This window comes from Heloderma suspectum, chromosome Z (assembly GCF_057233095.1).
Source record: "Heloderma suspectum isolate Gila_16-S chromosome Z, 16-S_ref, whole genome shotgun sequence".
NCBI classification, from domain to species: domain Eukaryota; kingdom Metazoa; phylum Chordata; class Lepidosauria; order Squamata; family Helodermatidae; genus Heloderma; species Heloderma suspectum.
The window spans coordinates 695,646-709,078 of NC_139476.1; the positions used below are offsets into that span (position 1 = coordinate 695,646).

A 13,433-nucleotide genomic window follows, 5' to 3' on the forward strand; every position below is an offset into this window, starting at 1 on the left:
CCAATTAATTTTAAAAAAAACTTTATTGGGTAGCATTTGTCATCAGATCTAAAAACCCAAACAATCCGAACAACTGGGGAGCTTAGCGCAACAGGTGACTAAAACCAGAGATGTGCTGGAGCAGTCTCAATCCGTGATCTGTTTTAGACTGGTATGAAACAAGAGGGCGGAGAGGTCCAGCGTGTTCTTCTAGTGGATTTTCAGTACACCAAACACGACCAGAGTGGATAGTGAATTTGAGTTTTCTATTGACATATTGCAGACCTGCACGTCACCCGAGATCGTCCTGGATGCACCCAGGGCCTCCCGAAAGCACAGATGTTTGGATACAGTGACTCAGATGTTTGGACAGAGCAATTTTCTCCCTGGCTTGTCCCAAGTGCGGGTCTCTCCTTCCCTCCCAAACTCGTTTCACTCTGCTCTAAACAAAAAGGCTTGGATAGAAGCAACAGCTAAAATAAAGGCTTCAGCCTGGTTCAAATCCAGAATATTGGACACAGAATGTGACACCCAGATCATAAAATCACAACAGGGATAAGTGAATGGGAGAAAGGGGGTTCATACAAAACCCAGAAGTGGGACATAAAACAAACCGGGGACTCCTGACTCGCACGGCTACAAATGGCCCAGAAAACAGTTTGGGCTCTAGAAGCAAGAGCAGGACCCAAACCAGGGCAAGGTCCTCTATCTGTCACCTCGGCACAGACACAGGCAGGCTGGTTGCACCATAAAGATCCAAGGGGACGGTGACTTTGGAGTCATTATCCCCGACAAATGGCTCCCCCTTTTTGTAAGACATGGGGCAGTTTTTCTGAAAACAACCGTTAAAACAGCAGTGGATTATTGCTTCTTTTTTCTTCTATTTTTCCTTCCCTGCTCTGAGAACGCCCTCCCCAACCTATAGAACAGCCCTCCTCAACTTGGCCCTCTCCAGCTGTGTTGGACTACAACTCCCAGCATGTGTGAGCAGCATGCTGGGAGTTGTGGTCCAACACACCTGGAGGGCTTCTGGTTGGGAAAGGCTGATAGGGAGGTTTTTTCTAAACCCGTCAAGCTTGGGAGAAGTGTGCAGAAGACAAGAAATTCGGCCCCCACCTGACAGTGCCACCCCGCCTCCCAGCAGGCACAGCCAGAAGCCCGTCTTGCAGAAGGGCAGCCCCGGTCAGGGCTTCAGGGACGGCCAGACAGGGCGGCTGCCACCGAGTGCCGAAGCAGCAGACAGGAGAACTCCACTTGGCCCGGGAAAGAGCGACCCCCGGCTCAGCAAGCTGACGGCAGGGTGCCAGGCACCCCAGCCAGCCCTTTGCTGGTCAAGAAGGCGTCCTGCTTGGGGCGTCGGCCGAGGAACTTGAGCAGCATGTCAGAGGCATCCAGCGAGCCGCCCGGGCGAAGGATGCAGTTGCGATAATCCATCCCCACCTGCAGAGAGCCAAGGCAGAAGCTCAGTGTGGCACGGAGAGTGGAGTGACGGCCATGACGCTGACGGTTGCTAGACTCTCAGCCTCGCCTACCTCGCAGGGTTGCTGTGAGGACAAAACGGGGAGGAGGAGGAACATGCGAGCCACCTTGGGCTCCTTGGAAGAAAGGCAGGATATAAATGAAAGAAACAAACAGCATGCAGTTCAGAGGTCACGCCCCAAACCACGATTTGGCACTTTGGAGCGGGCAAATTGCCGTTCGGAGACACCCGACTGCATTCATGTGACACGGTGGTGCAGAGCCACTTTCAGCACGAGGGCTGAAGATGCTCTCGGGGGCCGCACTCCGCTGGCGGGCAGAGCCAAAGGCAAAGGGGGCAGGGCCAAAGCGGAATACAAACTAGCATGGGTCCGCTCACACGCCAGCGGACGTTGTGCACAACAGCAAACAAGGGGCAATTGTTTTTGCCCCTCTGCCTGCCCTGCAGAAGGCAGGGTCTGTTTGTTTCCATACCTTACAGTTCATGATCCCTTCCTGCTTGAACCGTGTGCAGAACATGTCCATGGAGTAGACCTCGCTCCAGAGGTAGCCGTAATATTGGGCGTCGTAGCCTCCTGCCAAGTGGCCAAATGTGGCTGGCATGCTTGTACCTTGCAACAGGCAACATAAGAACAGGGTAAGGCCTCTGGTGGGCAAAGAGACCTCCAGCAGGCCCCTCCAACTAGATTACTGTAATGCGCTCTACATGGGGCAGCCCCTGAAGACTTCAGTCAGCAAAGGTTGCCACGGACTGAGGACTGTCACACAGGTTTTCAGTCATCTGCAGTGGTCACCAGTTGGCTTCTGAACCCAGTTCAAGGCAGTGATCTTGGCCTATAAAGCCCTAAATCAGGGGTACTGAAGCTCTTCCAGCCCAAGGGCCAAACTGCTTTTCAGAGCAGCTCTCAGGGGCTGCATTCTGGTGGCTGGCAGGGCAAAGGGATGGGGCAAAAAGGCTGGGGCATGCTGGGAGTTGTAGTCCAACACATCTGAAGGGCAGCAGGTTGGGGAAGGCTGGTTTAAAAGGTGCCACAGGATGCTTTGTTGTTAACGTAGATTTGGTGAGTAAATAAAGCATTACCGGGGGCGGGGGGAGAGGGCCCGGGGCCAGTCTGAAGCCTCCGCTGCCCCCTGCCGGTTACCTGGGGTTGCCGGGATGCCCAAGATCTCGTCACAGAGCCTGGCGTACTCCTCCACGGCGTCGGCCTGGGTCTGTGTGTGCAAGGCCTGGTCGACCTTAGCCAGAACGATCTGCCGTAAGTTGAACAGCCCTGAACAACATCAGAGAGGAGCAGAGAAGTGGGTGGGCCGTTCTCGGGAGGGAAGCCGCCTGGCGCCAGGAGGAGGGCAAGGGCTGCGGCTGGGTGGGAGAAGCCCTGCACTGCACACAGAAGGCTCTGGGTTCAATCCCTGGCCTCTCCAGGGAGGGCTGGAAAACAGCCACCTCAGAAACCCCGGAGAGCCGCTGCCAAGCACAGCGAGATCAGCCAGGGGGCTGAGATAGCAGCTTCCTGTACTCCTGCTTAACTCAGCCCTTCGTTCACAGTGATGAGGCCCGGAGCCCTGCTTTATTGAGAACGTGAGGGCTGGCACCTTGCTTTGTTCAGAACCACGAGGGCTGGCACATTAGCTTATTTGAGAAGCTTGGCAGCAGAGCACACGCTTTGCGTGCAGAAGCCCCCAGGATCAACCTCTGGCAGGATCTCCAGGTCACACTGGGAAGAGCCCCATTTGAAACAATGGAGAGCTGCGGCCACTCAGCGTAGACCGGGGTGGGCAATCCAGGCCCTGTTGGACTCCAGCCCCCATCAACCATATGGCTGATGGTCAGGGGATGATGGAACTGCAGCTCAGCAACATCTGGCAGGGCACCGGTGCCCCCTCCTCTGGGGTGCCGAGCGGCTGGGCAGCGTGAGCGCAGCAGCACGCGCGCGCCCCTCCCCCACCTGTGTTGGCCTGGCGCGATCTGATCAGCTTCTCCAGCAGCTCGTCCGGGAGGGGGCTGCCGGTCTTGTAGTGCTTGGACATGCGCAGCAGTGGCTCTTTCTCCCATACCCAGTTTTCCAGCATCTGAGAGGGAGCCTCCACAAAGTCCCGCTCCACGTGGGTCCCACTGAACATGGCGAAGTCAGCCTGTGGCGAGGAGAGGAGCCTGAACATTTATTGATTACATACATTTAAGGTGCAGTCCTATGCGTGTTTAGGCAGAAAAGGTCCTACGACTCCCAGCATGGCTGGCTAGGGCATGCTGGGAGTTGTAGGACTTCTTTTGCCTAAGCATGCGCAGGACTGCGCCCTTATGCACCACTTGCAAGTGAAGTCTCCAGGTGGCCACAAGGAATCATGAAAAACACATCGCATCCCCCGGCACCCTCCAGATGTGTGAGACCACAAGTCCCATAATCCCTAGCCACCAGGGCATGGCCAGACAAGCCACCTTCCGGCTCTGGTGACAGGTCCGAAGTCCAACCTGGGCCGCTTCTGCCCCCCCTCCCCGCATGGCTCCGGGTGCTGATCGGCCTTCTGCCCCGGCCCGCACCTGTGAGCACAGCTGGTGCATGACGTGGCCGAACTCGTGGAAGTAGGTCTCCACCTCGTCGTGCTGCAGCAGAGACGGCGCGTCCCTCGTGGGCTTGGTAAAGTTGGCCACCATGGCAGCGATGGAGATCTGGCGGCTTCCGTTGGCCAGCAGGCAGCCAGGCTGCAGCCCAAAGCAAGCAGCGTGCCCGTACTTGCCCTCCCTGGGAAGAAGACGCACCGTCAGAAAGCACAGCTGCCCCCACGGCTCCAACACGCAACGGTTCAGCCAGAGATGTAGAGAAAAACAGCCAGAACATCAGGCGTCTTTCTTTAAACCGGAATATTCCCCCTCCCCTAAACTTTGGGAACGTCTGTCTCAGCCAAAGGCTTGCCACTCGAGATTTTCTAGACATAAATAATGGGACATTCCGGATTCTACAAGAGACGGAACTGGGTTGATTTCACGCTCCTGTCTACAGAACTGCTTTCTTAAAAATTAAACTTACGATTATTTCTGGTAATAAACAACAGTGAAGTATAAAAATCTTTGCAGTTTAACCTTTCAAACTGTGCCATTTTAATATTTAAGGCTGCAATCATTTACTCAGGAGTAAGTCTAACTGAACTTGGTTGACTTACTTTTGAACAGACATGTATAGGATTGCACAGTTAACGTCTCAATGTGTTTAATGCTCTTGTTCTTATCGCATTAAGGTTCTATTGTTTTACATAGTTGCACATCCCCCTGGGTGGCTTTTTAGCAGATAAGGCAGCATATCGATGTTAATAATAAATAATGCCTGCGATAATAATGATCTTCCTGTTAGTAATAAATAATGTGTTTAATGCTCTTGTTCTTATCACATTAAAATATTTCCTTGTTTTAAGCTGCTGTACGCCTGGGTGGGCTTTAGCAGTAAAGAAAGACAGACAGGCATTTCTGTCACCAGGGGTTCTGTTAGGGTTGGAACTGAGCCCATAGAGCCCCAAAGCAGCTGATTCTGAGGAAGAGCTGCAACCCGTGGGAGAGGAGCCGCTTGTCTCTCAGAGGCGCAGGTGCAGGTAGAGCCCCCCCCACCACTCGCATTCCTGAGAGAGAGAGTGACCCTGGCAGCGAAAGAGCGGGAGAGCGGTTGTGGCTAGACGCAAGGCGCTGGTGCAGAGGGAGGCGCGAGGTGGAGGGTGCCGAGAGGAAGCGCTCAGCCCGCTTGGCGCTATGGCAACGGCTGCGCCCCGATGCCCCACGGGTAAGGGGGGAGCCTCCCCTCCTAGCCCATATGTTTCAGAGCTTTCCCGCCCTTCTCCTCAAAACGGGGACCAACTTTATAGATGGAGCTTAGGTTACCCTGTTAGGATACCCTTTGCAGTTCCTTGCTCAGTCGCTGGCAATTGGCATCTGAGTCATTAAGTTGAAACGGAATAAAGCCTTGGAGAGATTCCCTTTTGTCTGCGTCTTGTTTGGGCTACTGGAGGGGACTTTGAAAGGCAGCTAGGGTGCTCCTGACAGGTTCTGTGTCAGATGCTGGGTTCTGGACCCCACATACACAGCCCGAAATGGGCGCAGGGGAGACCGGACATCCCCTGTGCCCCAGCTCCCGCTCTCAGCCTGCCTCGGCCAGACTCACCGGGGATAAAGGTCCAGGTAGAACTTGCCCAGGGTGTCTCCCGAGGCTACATCCTTGACAGTGTAGAGCTGCACATCTTCGTGCCACACCTGGACACTCTCCTCCCGGTGGAAGGTGAGGCCCAGGAGCTCCTGGTAGATCTCCAGCAGGCCTTCTGTCACCACTTGCATGGGAAAGAACTCCTTGAGCAAGTTCTGATCCACATTGTACTGTTTCTCCTCCACCTGGTTCATGTAGTAGCGCATGTCCCAGGCATTGATGCGTCCGTCGAAAGGCAGGCCTTGCTTCTCGCACTCTTTGCGCTTGAGCTCCAGGATCAGGGCCCGCTCCTTCTCACCCAGCAGCTGCAGCTTGTCGGCCAGCTCGTCTGCAGGAAAGAGAGGCTGAGGTGGAGGAACTGGAGGCACAGAGAACCGCAGAAGAAGAACTTGCCTCCACTCCCAGGCTCCCCCTGCACTATATGAGCAAGCAGGAGGGGCCGTCCTGGTGGTGCGGAGATCCAGAAACGGGAAGACAGCAAAGCACAGCACAAAGTCACACAAAAGAGCCGCTGCTGTGGCAGAGCCAGGCGGGTTCATCTAGACCAGGAACTAGTCCACTGTTTCCAACAGCGGACAGCCAGATATCCTCAAGGAGAGCCCACAAGTAATGGGCAGAGGCAGACTGCCACTGTGCCCATCATGGCTGAGGGACCTCCATGGATTTGTCTAATGCCTCTAAGCTGGTGTCTGCTGTGACACCTCAAAGCCAACATGGATTTGTCAAGAACAAATCCTGCCAGATGAATCCGATCTCATTTTTTGGTCAGGTAACCTCCCTTGTGGACCGTGGGAATGCTGTAGACATCATATACCTCGACTTCAGCAAAGCTTTCGACAAAGTGCCCCATGATATCCTGATGAGCAAACTAGATCAAAGTGAGCGAGATGAAACAACGATCCGGTGGATCCACAGTTGGCTACAGAATCGGACTCAAAGAGTGCTTATCAATGGGACCTTCTCAAACTGGGGAGAGGGAATGAGCGGGGTACCGCAGGGCTCAGTCCTGGGCCCAGTGCTCTTCAACATTTTTATTAATGACTTGGAGGAGGAGGTGCAGGGAATGCTGATCAAATTTGCAGATGACACAAAATGGGGCGGGATAGCTAATACTTGGGAAGACAGAAACAAAATTCAGAGTGATCTGGACAGACTGGAGCGCTGGGCAAAAAACAACAGGATGACATTTAATAGGGATAAATGCCAAGTTCTGCACGTAGGAAAAAGAAACCAAATGCACAGTGACAAGATGGGGGATATGTGGCTCAACAACACTACAAGCGAGAAGGATCTTGGAATTGCTATCGATCACAAGCTGAATATGAGCCAACAATGTGATGTGTCTGCAAAAAAGGCAAATGCTCTTTTGGGCTGCATTAATAGAAGCATAGCTTCCAAATCCCGGGAAGTCCTAGTTCCCCTCTACTCAGCACTGGTTAGGCCTCATGTGGAGTACTGTGTCCAGTTCTGGGCACCACACTTGAAGAAGGATGCAGACAAACTGGAGAGGGTTCAGAGGAGGGCAACAAAGATGATCAGGGGACTGGAAACAAAGCCCTATGAAGAGAGACTGAAAGAACTGGGCATGTTTAGCCTTGAGAAGAGAAGACTGAGGGGAGATAGGATAGCGCTCTTCAAGTCCTTGAAAGGTTGTCACAGAGAAGAAGGCCAGGATCTCTTCTTGATCATCCCAGAGTGCAGGACACGGAATAATGGGCTCAAGTGACAGGAAGCCAGATTCCGGCTGAACATCAGGAAAAACTTCCTGACTGTCAGAGCAACACAACAATGGAACCCATGACCTGGGGAGGTGGGGGGCTATCCCACACTGGAGGCATTCAAGATGAGGCTGGACAGCCATCTGTCAGGGATGCTCTGACTTGGATTCCTGCATTGAGCAGGGGGTTGGACTCGATGGCCTTGTAGGCCCCTTCCAACCCTACTCTTCTATGATTCTATGATGATTCTATGGCAGAAAATGCTGTAAATTCAAATTATCCCTTGTGACGGGGGGCTTCCTTTTGCCTGCACAGAATCTCCTGCCAGCTTTTTCTTTAGGGGAACCCCAAGTTCTAGCACGATGAGAGAGGGGGGAGAAAAAACCCTCTCTGTCCACTTTGGCAGAGAAAGCACAGAGAGAATACTCTCCTCCCTTTCTTGTTGTGCTAGATCTTGGAGGCAGACAAAGAAATGGCTGGCCGGGGCAGTCATGGTTTTGGAGGCGTAGTGGGCTTCCCCTGTTGGGGTACCACTGCGGCAAACAGGACCCCGTGGCCCTCTAGGGCCCAATCCGGCAGGGTTCTTAGACACGGGTGGCAGACAGGTGTTCCTCACCATTCTGTCCAGCAGCCTTACCTAGGAAAGTCACCACTGTCTTGCAGTCCTTGGCCATGTTCATCTCCAGCACGAAGTCGGCATGTGTGTCGAACCCAAGCAGGGCAGATTTCCTGGCCCGAAGGTCCACCAGCTCCTTCAGGATCTGGCAGTTCTCCTGCGGCGTTCGGAGCAGAGAAGGAGTTCAGCTGCCGGATGCAAACCCCGGCACGAAGCGAGGTAGGGAAGGGGCCCAGGTCCCCACCCGCTGCTTACCCCCTTGCATCTGGAGTTGAACTGCGCCTCCATCTGCCTCCGGGTCTCTGGCACGTGGCACTTCTTCATCAGGGGGAAATAGTGGGGGTACTTCAAGGTGACCTTGAGTTTCCCATCTTTTGCCTTCTCCAGGGAGCTTAAGAAGTCCTCAGGGAGCCCTCCTGGGGGGAAGAAGAAGGAAGGCAGAGGGGACCGGTCACGGGGGGCAAAGAGGCCCAGGGGAGGGGCTGTGGCTCAGTGGCAAAGCCCCCACTTTGCATGCAGAAGGTCCCAGGTTTGATCCCCGGCAGCTACTCCAGTAGGGCTGGGAAATAATCCTGCCTGAAATCCTGGAGAGCCGTTGCTGCCAGTCAGCGCCTGCAAAACTGAATTCAGAACCATCAGGACTGGAATCTTACTTTGTTATTTAAGGAAGGGCCACAAGATAGCGGTGGAGCCCCTGCTTTGCATGCAGAGGGTACCAGGCTGGTTTAGGCACCCATTTCTGCCCTTCAGTGCGGACAATACTGAGGTAAGCGCAGCAATGGTTTGACTGGGCAGAAGGCAGCTCTGTACGTTTTCCATTTGAGTCACGGTTAATTCGGAACCACGGGAACTCGAATCTCAGCTTATTTTTAAGGGGAAGACTGTGTGGTCTGCTCGTGTGCGCGCTCGCTCGTGCGTACACACATTTCCCATTCAGACAAGGAAGCCACAGACAGCACCCGGCACAAGCCAGGTCACTTGGGAGACCCGACTGCATCCGGCTCCATAGCTTTTCCTCCACGCCCTTACCCAGCTCCTCCTTGGTGAACGGCAGGAAGGTCGTGTCTTCGTTCAGGTTTTTGTTGAAGTCGATGCAAAGAACACTCAGCTTTTTCTTGATCTCTTTGATTTTCTGTAAAGGGGGGAGGGAGGGCGAGACTGGGCTGAAGGGAGCCGCGTGCCCCACTGATTCGGCGGCCTCCAGGCAGCGGCGCTTGCAAGGTGCCTTCGCGCAACAGGCTGGCACGAGAACAGGGTGCCCAGTTCCCAAGTCACCAGAATATACACTTCCATGATTCGTGAGTATCACACTGCCTTACGGCAGAGACCCACGTGGCAGGGATCTTAACCCTGGTGCGCGCCCCAGCCTCCGGCCAGGCTCAGCTCTGTCTTCTCGGCACTTCGAGCTCCGCTCCATTGCTTTTAACTGCCTGGGGCGACCCTCGAAGGGGCTGCTTGGTGTCGCCACCCACCTCTGCAACTGGGAACATGAAGGACTAACACCTGACTGGCCCTCATGGCAAGTCTTGTGCTGGACTACAACTCCCATAGTCCCCAGCCAGCATGGCCAACATCTGCCCTGCAGGTTTGAAATGCTGGCAACTTTGGAGAATGCTTTGGTTTTACTTGTGTGTGGGTGTGTATGGGTTTTTTTTGGTAGTATTAATTACGCAATTGTATTTTATTGTCTTACTGCAAACCACCCTGGGATATATTTATACAAATACCCAATAAAAAATTAAAAACAGAAGCACCAGCCTCAGTTTCCCCAGTGATTGTTCTTACAGTGACCACTCGAAGGGATCGCGCTCACCTCCTGAGTCGCCTCGGGGAGATGAAGGCCGCTTCTTTTGCCCAGTTTGATCAGCCTCTCCAGGTACCTCTTTGCCTCTGGCTTCACGGAGGCACCTTCTAGTTTTTCCTGGAAGACAAGGGGGAAAATAGCGATTTCCAGAGCAGAAGCACATCTGGCTTTTTAGTTGTGCTTCTCCAATATTTTTAGCCTAAGCAGTAGGGACGGATTGGAAAATTCTAACATTAAATGGCCTGTCAAACTTATCTTGCAGATAGCTGGTAAACCAGCAGAGCAACTGAGCTCTTGCAAGGAGCCCTGAGCTGACTTACCAGCTCAGCTCTGGCAAAGCTCATCTTTGTAGCTTTCCTAGTCAGTGATAACACAAGGGGAGTTATAACTGGAAAAGTATTTCAGCGCTAATTAAAAGGTAGATAAGATGAAATAAATGGGAAGATAAAATGCTGCCCACCACAAAGGTTATTGTGAATGTGTGTTGAGCCATGACAGGCTCACCTGCTTGATATGTTACAACCCACTCCCTAAAAAGACGGCAGAGTAGTGCTAGGGGGTTCTGTAACTGCAGAGACCATGCTACTCTTTTCAGAAGAACGGAAAAGTTGGTTTTTCTGCATTCTGAGAAACGCAGAAGGAACATACTGGATGTTGTGTGGCTGCCCCATAAAACGGGTGAGTGAACTGTGGCAATTCCTTGCTAAACGCTGAGCATGGGAAGACCCCTTGGGTGAGCCACACATCTTATTACAGCGCAGGGAAGGTGCCCATTGGAGCCCTTTGTAGCACAACTAAGACAAGATGGCTGTCTCACCTGGGAGGGCATGCTGAAAGCCGAAGGACTTTTTTCTGTCTGAACATGCAGAACAATGCACCCCGAGTCTCTCATCCGGGGCAGGGTGAGGTTCCCAGCATGTCTGCCCCTTAGCCTCAGCAAATAGTCCTTTGATTTACATTCTTGTGGGAATAATTAGTACGTGAGGCCTGTATTCTTAGCGAGTTGGCAGAGCACCTGAGCTCTTGCAAGGATCCCCAGGTGACTTAGGAGCTGGGCTCTCACAAAGCTTATGCTTATGGCCTTGTTGGCGCTCACAAAGCACAGCTCTGAGGTTTTACTGCCACTGATAGGTTTGAGGTAACAATGAAAAAATGAAGACAGCCTTTGGCTTCTGCTGAGGTGACCAAAGATGAGCCCATGAGTTGATTTGATCTAAATTAGGATTGGGGAAGGGCAGGTCTAGGAAAGATAATAACCTCTGTTGAGCTTAGGCCACAATAAATTTGTTAGTTGTTAAGGTGCCACAAGACTATTAGTCCGTGGTAGTAAAGACAACATGCTTGTTCCAGAGGATGCTGATGGAATTGTAGATTGCCGGATACATTTTCCGTCATGGTGTAGCCCAGGGATCCCCAACCTCTTTGGTCCCCTGGGCACATTTGGGAATTTGAGAGTCTGCTGTGGGCACCACCACAAAATGCCTAATCTGTGGATCGCTGCTTTGGCATCCTGTCGTGTCTGTGGATCTCAGGCTGCGTCTTATTCAGCAAAAGCTTTTGTTTCATGCCTCTTGGTTGCTGCAACATCTCTTTAATAAAGAATTGTCTAATTCAGCTAATTGGTGGTGCTGCAGTGCAGCTAATGCTTCCTTGAAGCATATGTTTTGGCAGTGTCCAGGAGTTGCTTCTTTTTGGGAGGAGGCATTTATATGGATAAATTTTGTACCGGAACACTCTTTACTATTTGCTGATGTACATGTTCTTTTAAATTTTTTACCGGTTTCATGCAAATTAACACACGTAAGCGTCAATGAACTCTCTGCACCCTTCTGACAGCTCAAAGATTGACATCACAACATTGGAAGGCTAAACGCTCCCCTCCTCTAATGCAATGGACTGAGGACTTTACAATGCTTTCAATATTTGAGGGGGTGGCATGTAGACGTCACCTGCAAATGGATCCTTATTTGGATATCTGGTCCGCTTTAGCCTATGCATAATTGCTAGGAAATTGTTTGCATTTCATATGTATTCATTGCGATGGGCGCATATTAAAAACACGGAAAGAAATAATTTAAAAAATAAAACAAAGTTTTGCAGGTGCCCGTGGACGCCACATTGGGGTCCCCTTCGCGGGCACCATCGGAGGGGTTTGTGGGCGCTGCATTGGAGATTCCTGGTTCAGAGAGCCTGTTTACTCCAAAGTCAGTCCCAGTGTCTTCACTGGGTCTTAAGCCAGGTAAGAGTGCAGAAGGTAAGAATGCAGCCCACGCCTACTCCAAACATTTTGGCCTACTTCTCAGCCCTGGCCAGTAGAGCCGACAGCGGATGACAAGATGAGTCACAGGCCCAAACTCCTAGAGGTCTGCTGTGGCGCTCAGAGCACCCGTTCCCCAACCTGGTGCTCTCCAGATGTTTGGGGCTGCATCTCCCATCAGCAGCCAGGGATGACAGAACTTGCAGTAATGGGGTGGGAAAGGGTGAAGGGGAATGGCAACCCTGCGGGACTCACCCTCTGGGGACCCAAGCCAACGGCGTCCCCCCCGCACTCACTTGGAGCCAGATGACGCGCTGGTAGACGTCACGCCGCATGCTCATCTCCACGTCGAACTCGGAGAGCTTCTTGTCGGCCTCCGTGCTGGCTGCGCGGACCGCCTTGCATGGGGATACGTGCTGCGGGAAATCCAGCATGTTCCTCTGCACTGAGAGGGGGAGAGACATAGCCATCCGTCATCATGTGCCGGGAGCTCCAGGAGCTCCCCAACTCCCCCTGCCGATTGCGGTCCACTAAGAAGGATCCCACAGCGACCAGGCCACGTTAAATCACTGGCTGCCCTCTTAAGGGCACTGTGCTAGACCCCGGAGGACTGCAGTTCGGGACGATCGGAAGCGCAGCCCAAGACATCCGGGGCGGGCCAGGTCAGTGGAGGCCACGAGTTTGCAATTCCTTCCTTCCTTCCTTCCTTCCTTCCTTCCTTCCTTCCAGGGCTGTCTTGTTTTGGGCAGGGGGGTTTATTTTTTTAGTGGTCAAGGTTGGTTTCAACAATGGCTTATTTTTGTAAACTATTATTATTTATTTCATTTCTATACCACCCAGTAGCCAAAGCTCTGAGTGGTTCACAACAATTCACAAGAAAAAATAAGTAACTTCTATAAGTACTTTTAGTAGGCAAATTTAATAAATGATGTTATTATTATTAGGTGCACCCCACTTATGGGATAAACTCTCTCAAGAGCTCTGCCTGGCAGCGACAATGTCTTTCTGGGGCCAGGCAAAGACTTTTCTTTTCTCCCAGGCATTCTAGAGACCTAGTTCTAGGTTATGATGGCTGTTTCCTCAATTCATGTGTTGTTTATTGTCTGGCATTATATTACATTTTATTTTTTAAAAATATTTGTATTATATTTTATATTTTTAACTGTTCTATGGCATTTAAGTTTTTTAACTGTTTATAATCCGCCCAGAGAACATGAGTTCTTGGGCAGATTAGAAATGTAATAAATAAATAAATAAATAATAAAAGCGAAGAACAGAAGCTAGAAGAGCAACAGCAAGCTGAGGCAAGAGGAAAATGCTGAGGTGAGGAAAAATGAAGCAGAGGATACTCCTTGGAAAAGGGTGACAGTTAGGAGCAGAAGAATTAGAAGACACT

General features: G+C 52.0%; 1 protein-coding gene across 8 annotated transcripts in view; it reads right to left on the bottom strand.

Moving 5' to 3' along the window:
• LOC146333441 (thimet oligopeptidase-like) overlaps positions 1–13,433 on the bottom strand; it is a 24,373-nt gene continuing 10,940 nt past the window's right edge. For 6 of the 8 annotated variants that reach the window (XM_084825923.1, XM_084825925.1, XM_084825931.1 and 3 more), the window contains 11 exons: positions 12,334–12,482; positions 9,790–9,897; positions 9,006–9,108; positions 8,232–8,392; positions 7,998–8,133; positions 5,604–5,970; positions 3,998–4,199; positions 3,405–3,591; positions 2,601–2,729; positions 1,933–2,069; positions 1–1,419 (listed from right to left, as the gene is read on the bottom strand). In XM_084825923.1, coding sequence (XP_084682049.1) covers positions 1,261–1,419; positions 1,933–2,069; positions 2,601–2,729; positions 3,405–3,591; positions 3,998–4,199; positions 5,604–5,970; positions 7,998–8,133; positions 8,232–8,392; positions 9,006–9,108; positions 9,790–9,897; positions 12,334–12,482 — 1,838 coding nt within the window. In that variant the 3' untranslated portion in view covers positions 1–1,260. Of the gene's footprint in view, positions 1,524–1,932; positions 2,070–2,600; positions 2,730–3,404; positions 3,592–3,997; positions 4,200–5,603; positions 5,971–7,997; positions 8,134–8,231; positions 8,393–9,005; positions 9,109–9,789; positions 9,898–12,333; positions 12,483–13,433 lie in introns of all 8 variants that reach the window. The other 2 variants (XM_084825928.1, XM_084825929.1) reach the window with 1 other exon arrangement.